At 40.2% G+C, this 8650-nt stretch overlaps 1 protein-coding gene across 1 annotated transcript in view; it reads left to right on the forward strand.

Annotated features, from left to right (window-relative positions):
- The window catches only part of GADL1 (GAD like acidic amino acid decarboxylase 1), an 85496-nt gene extending 80865 nt beyond the window's left edge, over positions 1 to 4631 (forward strand). The window contains exon 15 of the mRNA XM_087740721.1: positions 1938 to 4631. Within this exon, the coding sequence (XP_087596847.1) occupies positions 1938 to 2111 (174 nt within the window). The 3' untranslated portion in view covers positions 2112 to 4631. The remainder of the gene's footprint in view (positions 1 to 1937) is intronic.
- The last annotated feature ends 4019 nt before the right edge of the window (positions 4632 to 8650 follow it).

An 8650-nucleotide genomic window follows, 5' to 3' on the forward strand; every position in this document is an offset into this window, starting at 1 on the left:
AACTCTAGTGTTTTGGGTTTTTTTGTTTTGTTTTTTCTTGAGTATGGACTAAATGAGGTTAGTCTGATGTAATTCTGAGCTATAAAACAAGAAAACTGAGGAATCCTTGAATCATTTGCTAGGCAGACAGAAACCCAGGTGGGTGATGTTATAGGGATATATTTGATTACTTCTGTTTCTAAATGATGTACACATTGCAGATACACAGCAGAATTGTGTTTTCATTGGTAGCTTTCATTAAGATCTTTATGCAGGAGGCACACCTGGAGCTCCACGTTAGATTTTATGGATTTTATGGGAAAAGGTGCTATTGAATGTGACTGGAGGTATCACAGTATGCCTCTTAACATTTCTGTTGTAATTCAGTATTCCTGTCCTCATTGTTATCTCCTTGTTTCCCAAATGTGTATCAGAACTACTTGCACAACTTATTTCTCACTTTTTGCTTGCAGCAATATGCAGAAAAACAAAATTCTGATTGCCCATTGCATTCTGAAAGAATATTCATTGCTTTCATGTACATAATTCAGACTGATGTCACACTCTGGACTTCAATTAGAATTCTGACTCTATCACTCTCATAGTTTAAAAAACAAACACCAAATAAACCACATAGCTTTGTGACAAAGATAAATCAAAATCAGAGAGGCAAAGTAAGTTAGAACCATAAACACTTCTCCTCTGAATTCAATATACATCTTGAAACAATGGTAATTTAGACATGTACCACTAAACGGATATGGGAAAGCTAGGCTGTTAGTGTTGAAGACCTTAGCTGTTTCTAAGCAAACTGCATTGGACTTGCCTACTAAAATGTGCCATGTAAAAATAAAGCTATTAAGGCAGGGTTGGCATCATCATTTTTCTTCTGCAGATCAGGTGGTAGTTTCTGGCAGTAACTTTTAGAGCTGAAACAAATTAATGCAGAAATCAAGGTTAGGTCATACACCTATTTGCTTAGTTCAAAGTCAAACCGTCACAAAAGGAAGAACAGGAATGCACTGTTCTGAAATACGTTAGTGTTATTAGTAATATATTAAAATGCAACACATTTTTAAAACTACTGCTTCTGTCAAAATACTTACTTATGTTGAATTCTGTCTTCCAAGGAACAGAGTACTTAATCCAGCAATGCATTTAAGCTTATGACTGATTTCAAGGATGAGAACACAGAACAACTCACACGCTTAAAGTTAAGCACAAGATTAATTGGACAAGGTTAATAGCCCTGCTGGGAGGGATCAAGTGTTCAGCTATAAGGACCTGACTCTGCCAATCTTACTCATGGGTTTTTTTGTGCAGTGAGACATCTATGAGATATCATCCCATTCAACACAAGAGTGGTGTAGCCAAATGCTACTTACGCCTTAAATCTAAGAGGTGAAATCTTAAGCTCCAGGATCAGGCCTTCTCCCTTAATATTTCATCACATTGACTTCTTTGGCAGCTTAAGTTTCACAACAGTTCAATGGAGTGTCCTCTAGGGAGAGCGACTTTGCAGATGTGGAGAAGGGCTATCAAGGGCAAGTAGTCAGGTTTAGCCTAGGTAACACAAGGAGAGAAAACCCACCTTTTACCAGCTGCAGTTGATGTTCTTCCTGAGTTCAAACCTTTGATCTGAATCAGGAAGACTAGGGACCTTAACCCAAGCTTTCCCATGTCGCAGATGAATGTGCCAAGCAGCAGGCTTTTGAGGGTTTTAGATCTTGTTCTGATTTTGCCAGGAGTCCCAGAACCTGAGGTTCTCAGTGCACAGTCTGCCTCTAAACCTGCAGGTCTGAGCTTTAATGTTTCTTGGGGGAGGCAGTGGGAAGACTGGCAAGGGGTGCAAAACTCAGACACTTCAAAAAAACTTCATAAGTCACAAAATACAGTTCCTGCCCAAACCTGCTGTATTTCTAAGTGTGACATCAACCCTTTTTTGTCTCTACTTTCAGGTTGCTCCTATAATTAAAGAAAGGATGATGAAGAAGGGCAGCATGATGCTTGGGTACCAGCCTCACCAGGGCAAAGTCAACTTCTTCCGCCAGGTGGTGATCAGCCCACAAGTTAGTCGAGAGGACATGGACTTCTTGCTGGATGAAATTGAACTGCTTGCTAAGGACTTGTAGCTGTAGCTCCACAGCACCAGGTGCTGCTCACGTGGTATTTATGGTGAGAGAATGGCAGCAGCATTCTGGTGCTATTTTGTGAAAGGTAGTAAAAAGCTTGACATATAGTTTGGAAACTGTCATTTTACAGAGTGATGTTGAGAGCTTTGCAGGTAGAACACCCCTTCACAGGAAAGTATTTGTTGATGAGGGCTGAGAGTGGCCAGGGGCAGGCCAGTGCTTGCAGCACCACTGCCACCATTCTGGGAAGTGTTTCCTTGAGAAGGGAGCACTTCTGAAAATGGTGTCTATGTCCCACGGAGGGCAGCTATTTATGGAGTGCCTGCGCACAGTGTAGCTCAAACTGGTCACTTACACATGCAGGTGATACTCCTCTGAAGTTACTTTTAGGAGTGGACTTAGCTCAGTGAGCTTTAAAATATATTTTCAATATTTTAGTGTGGTACGTGTTTAAAGGTAGAGGCCTGGTTGGTAATTACACTGATAAGACTGAACATCGTGGACTTGTATGAAGCGTTCCTCAAGCCCCCTACCTAGATGTATTGCCCAGGTTTTCCACCATGAGCACATTCAATGTGGGGTTGTACAGTCGCCATCCTCGGAGGTTTGCAGGACCCGCCTGCACAAAGCCCCAGGCAACCAATATTGACGCTGCTTTGAGCAGGTGGAACTAGATGACCTATAAGGTCCCTTCCAACCTAACTGATTTTGTGATTCTATGAAGTACAATGATTGGGCGCAGTCACTGTTTGCCAGTGTTGCCTACCCAAAATACCACCACCACTTTAGCAGAGCTGAGAATATTGGAATAGCACTTAAAACTTCTTATCTCTTTGTTAAACAGAGCTACACGTCATTTCTGAACTGCTGTTCACCTTCCTCTGTTTTTAAAGTGTAAAGATTTATTTGGAAGCTTTTAGATGCACTTTAAAATTATAACAGAGAAAAAATAAATATATTTACCTGAAAGATATATATTTTTAATGCATGGTGACTGTATATTGAGTATAGCAAAATTACATATTTGTCATTGTCTGTCTGTATTTTCCTACAGATTTGAGATGACTCAATTTTATGTTATCAGTGTATAATTTATATTTTGGCACTGAGATTAAGGTGGTGGTGATCAGTGAAACCCTGCCTGGGATTTTAGGATATGAACAGTTTGAGTATTTTTGGTCAATCTTAAATTGCAAAATTAAATTCTAAACTTTATGTTTGTGTTAAGAATTACAGTTTACTTTTGATCTGTTTTTATTCTATAAAATGATCCATTTTATGAAGACAGAAATTTATTTCTTGGGGAGAAGTTCTTGCAGCAAACTAATTGAAATAACCACGTCTTTCACCTTGTAATCAATGCCTACTTATCTTCCATGTTTTGATGTTTGTTCCTTATTCTGTATTTGAGGTCACGCTGACCAATATGAACCTTTCTGCTATAATGTTTTCTGTCCTGCTGAAAGCTGTCTTTAAACACAATGATTTCTTGTTTTCATTTCCTACATTGTACTAGGATCCAACATTGCGTGACATTCCTACTTCTGATCTCCAGGATTAAGATATGGAAAATTTAACAAAGTCGTGATACCCAAGGAGGTCACACTATTAGAGCAGTAGATAGGAGCAAGAGTCACTCTGCAGCACTTGACAGATGCCTTTAGCGGTGTCCTGGAAGTGAATATTCTTGTGCTATTATAGTGAGCCACTGGACTTTAAGCCAAAACCTACATTGATATTAACATAAAAATGAATATAATGACGTGGTCCCTGGATTTTGCCCTGTAATACCCGCAGTTCACTTTATCATTTATTATCTTGTGCTTCTGGCTATACCAGCTTGGGAAGCACTTAACTAAATTCAGGGCCCATAAGGCTCATTTAGCCTCCCAGCCACGCCGGATGGAGTGCAGAGTACGCAAGGGGTGCTGGAACGATGGGATGACTTTGCTGTTGCTTCTTGAGTTAGATAGGACTGTTACCCCTTCTCCTTCTCTTTTTTTGACCTTGAAGGGAAAGGCAGAATATAGTGTCAGGATGTTTTGATTATGGTCCAGATTCTTGGTGAGTACTTGATTTTTGATTCAGGGGGAGCTATGTCACCTTCTGTCAGCTAAGAATTTGGTCCATGGTGTTTCGCGACACTGCTACCATCAAAAAAGTGTTACTGTCTTGTTTCTCATCATGTTGTTAGTGCATTTCTGTTTCCAGCTACTGTGACACTTGCAGCCCATGTCAGACTGAAGTTATCAGTTCCTTTCTGTAGCAGTAGTGGCTATAGTATTTTTAAATGAGAGCAAAATGGAACTTTTTTAATGTTTGCGGAAAATAGGTCTCCGATCAACATGTGCACTGATTTCTTCAAAGGAATAGGTTAACCTTCCAGTGTGATGTGAGTACCTTATCTCATCTCCTTATATTTTCTATTATTGCTGACCCCTTATCCGGTCCCAGGTGCGCAATATGATGGTCTCATTTCAGGACTAATGTCATTTTCTCATACTTACCTATTTAGGACTAGTATGTACAAAATGTCTATTTTGTAGCTGGTGATTTTAATAAAAAGTGAAGTAAATGACACCCTTATAAATACAGGTTGTGTTTGTCATTTGTCAATCTAAAACTGCAGAGACATATATGCATGAGCTCTCCAAATGGAGAAACAACAAACTGCCAGCGCAGCTTTAAAATGTGAAACCTAGTCTAACCCTGCTTCAGGATGTGGTTTATCTGTGTGCTGTGCCCATATCATCTTTAATAAACATCTTGGATGAAAATGTGTCACAATTTATCTTACTCCTCCTTTCAAATGCAGAAGTTAAATTCTTTTTGCAGAAATGGCCATTTTATTTATTTATTTACTATTCTAGCTAGATGGGATTGGCCCATGAGCTCCCTATCCTAGTTACCGAGAAGTGCCATCCCTCAGGATGCTAAGCCAAGTTCTGGAAGTAATGAGGTACGGCTATAAATCAGTATAAGCTGATCCACTGGCTCTTTCAATCTTTGTAATTTCTTGTGTCTACTTTTAATAATCTTTTTTCAGCATGGAGCTTTAGGAAAGGAAGGAAGTATTTAGACAGAAGGGATACTGAGGCAGTTTTTAGTCTCAGTTTTGTGGATGCATCTTGTGAGAACTTTGGGCATTTTGTGCCATGTCCATGTGCAAAATCACTCACACAAATCATTGTGCCTAGAACAAGCAGTCCTGGTCTCAGGACTTCGAATACGATTTTCTGTGATAGATTAATACAAATCAATACAGTCTGGTTATGTATGATTTTAGTTCTTCTAATTCTCACTGAGTTAACTGGAAACTCTTGCTGGATTGAGCCCTGAGTTTTATCGCTGGGATCTTTCATTTCAACACCAGCAGTTTGGCACTCAGAACATCGCAGTTATCTATTCAAGGTTTGTGCCTAGAGATTCAGATTTATCTTTATTTCTGTAAGACTGAATTGAAATGTATTTTCATTTGTATCCTTCAATGATGCATTAAGATGCTTTTCAAATATCATTTGACCCTTAAAAGACAAGTAATGTCCTTTAGGAGAAGCCTGGTAGAACTGGTAGAGTTGCATTCCCAGAATGCCACGTAAGAGCATGTAAAAACCTGTTATGTGCCTGACGTTTCCTCGTACACACAGATCACAGCATTAGTTTATGTTCAAATAATTTTTATTTTTAAATCCTTGGGTAGCATGATTGGGCTTACAAAACTGATACGAAATGTTGAAGGCAGAGGAGAAGAATAAATCAGAAATACTAAATGATAAGTCTGCTTTCTCCTATTATGTCACACGTGAGCTCTATGACAAGCCAATGGTAAGCTGAAAGTGTCATTTGAGTCCCCTGTTTTCAACAGCACCAAATCTGTGCAGCCTCTCTTCCCTGCGGCCTACCTCCATGGGCTTTCAATGGGAGAGTGAAGTGTGTTCATCCTGGAAACCACTTGTAGGTAAGGCCCACTCACACGCCTGCCCTCCCTCCTGTGGCATAGTTGGTAAATGCTATAAATCATTTGAGCTTATAAGCACTGTGTCTAGTACAGTAACTGCTAAATATTGCTACTGTTACATCCCGAAATAATGCAATTGCACACATTCATTATGTCTTAATTGCACATGCTAATTGCAGGTTAGATGCAATCAAAGCAGCACTGCCTGGCAAATGCACTGTGCAAACCATGAGAAACCCTGGTGGAAGGGTTTTCTGTCTTTAAATTGAATCTACTCTCCCACAATTACATGTTTTTGCTTCAGATGTACAATTAGATGTTATTACTCTAATTCTGTAACTACACAATAATCAACCAAAAATTACTTTGAAAAGCAAAACAAAACAAGGAAATTTGCACAGCAAGAGGTACAATAAAGAGAACGTCAAAGGTTTCGAGGCAAACCCACAGAAGGAAACAATGGTCGTGCGAACGATTAACCTCTGCTAAATCCGTTGTACGTGAATGTGCCGCATGGCTGTGCTGCAGGAGTGGAGCGGTGAACCGGTACCTGTCGTGGGGTCATCAAAGAACTTGCATATACCCCGACACCGCAGCAATCTGCTCCAACATAGCATGGTCCATCCACTGATCCTAGACAAGCCCTTTCAGAAGGCAGGAGGCTTTGTAGTACGGTAACAATTTTTGTTTGTTTTAAAGCATTCTCAATAATAAAAGTGATACCGAAAGGGTAATCTTGAAAAAGTCCAACAGAGGTGACCACTTTAAGCCTTAGTAGCTCATGTACAATTGAAGTACAATGGATCACATTTTTAAAATTCATTAAAAAAAATCAGTAAAATCTTTATTTTATGAAGGATAAAAGCAAATAATAGAAAGCGAAGGACATGGACCCTTAATAGTTCTGTCAAACACAGATGTTCTGTTTTGATGAAATAATTTCTTTCTTGTGAGTAACTTGGAGAGTGTTAATTTCTGCAGAGCTATTTAAAAATGGAAAGTATGATGAAAGCACTCCCCATGAAATAGCAGAGGGCCATGAAAAATAACATCTGCCTTTGGGACTGTGCGGTCTATATTGTCCTCTGCACAGCACTGTTCTTCCAAGAAACTTTCACCCAGCTCGTCATTCTGGGAAGTGACTCCTCAAATCTGGCAGGCGCTGGCACTGGCAGCTGTAGCTTTAGGCATCTTGCCTCTTTTGTGCCAGGTGATATGGATTTTTACTCTTGCTCTGTTTCTGTGCCCTCTCTCATGCCTGGACATTTTTTCAGAGGCAGTCTTCCAGTATTTGGCACCATAGGAAAAATGTCAGAGTAGCAGAAGGGGGAAGATTGAAAGCTGAAGCAAAAGCAGTGTTCAGGTTGGTATCTTGAAGTGACATTTTGCCTTCTCTTTCTCAGCAATGGATTTGTCTAGGTGCTCAGATGATCATCACTCACTGCTCCCGTCAGAACGATGGTAACACCAAGATCAGGACTTCACTGTGCACTGTACAACGTGGGAGACCAATTTAGCCTTGGGACAATAAATAAGACAAAGGGTGGGAGAAAGAAATGTTGGTTGTCCTATTTTACAGAAGAATGATGCCCGAGGAACTTAAAACTTCTATTTTTGTGAAAACTTGCACTGTGAATTTAGAAAAATCGTTGAAGGAGTCACTACCGGAAGACAGCAGTGAGTGAAAAATGGGACATAGTGTGATATAGGCTTAGCAGAGGGAGATGGTGCTAGGCTAACCAGAGAGCTTTCTGGGGAAAAAAATTTATTTTCTAGGCTGGACTCTTACAGTATTTGATGTGGTATCATTTGGGAAAACCTGCATAAGATGGAAAGCAAGATGGAAAAGGTAAGGTAGGTAGGACTATAGTGAAAGATGAGGACGAGTGATGGAGAAAGAAAGATACCACTCAAGTACTGGTATTGATTCTGGGCTAATCTAGCTTCATACGGTCATCACTGCCCCTTTCAGAAAGATCACACTTATGTTCATGACATTTGCTGATGAAGCTATGTTGGAAGTTTTAGAGTTTGACATGCATGAAGAACTAGGTGATTTTAAGAGCTTGTGGCAGGGGAGACTCAGTCAAACAAAGTGCAAAATCTTTGGGAACTTGCAAAAAGCTGCAGGAACTTTTTGATTAGAGGTAGGATGTACTACACACTTGGGAAACAGAAAATTGTGGGGATAAGTATTATGATGGCATAAATAGAAGTGTATGAGCTAAGCCTAAATACCATATAAATAAAGTCAGCCAGCCAAGAAATTTGGTGGTAAACATCAAAGCAGATCTCGTCTCTCATCTGGAGCATGGCAGCAAGGAAACCCTAGCTGGGCAGCACTCCATGGTTAGTCCGGGCCTCTATCCCCCAGCTCTGTTGTCTCGAGCTGCGAGCAGTGAACAGTGAGAATATTAATTGGTTTTACAGAGCCAAAGAGCAGTGCTGCCTAGTCGTGTGCTCCATCTACTGGTGTGTCCTCTGGTAACCAACTTGTGCCACACACAGGATGTCTCTTCCAAATAGCCCTCTTGGACATCTCAGATGTGGCAGAGGAGGGAATTGGAACTAAAACTTCTTG

This window comes from Nipponia nippon, unplaced genomic scaffold, assembly GCF_047370975.1.
Source record: "Nipponia nippon isolate SJK-2023a ecotype South Korea unplaced genomic scaffold, ASM4737097v1 scaffold_1, whole genome shotgun sequence".
NCBI lineage: Eukaryota > Metazoa > Chordata > Aves > Pelecaniformes > Threskiornithidae > Nipponia > Nipponia nippon.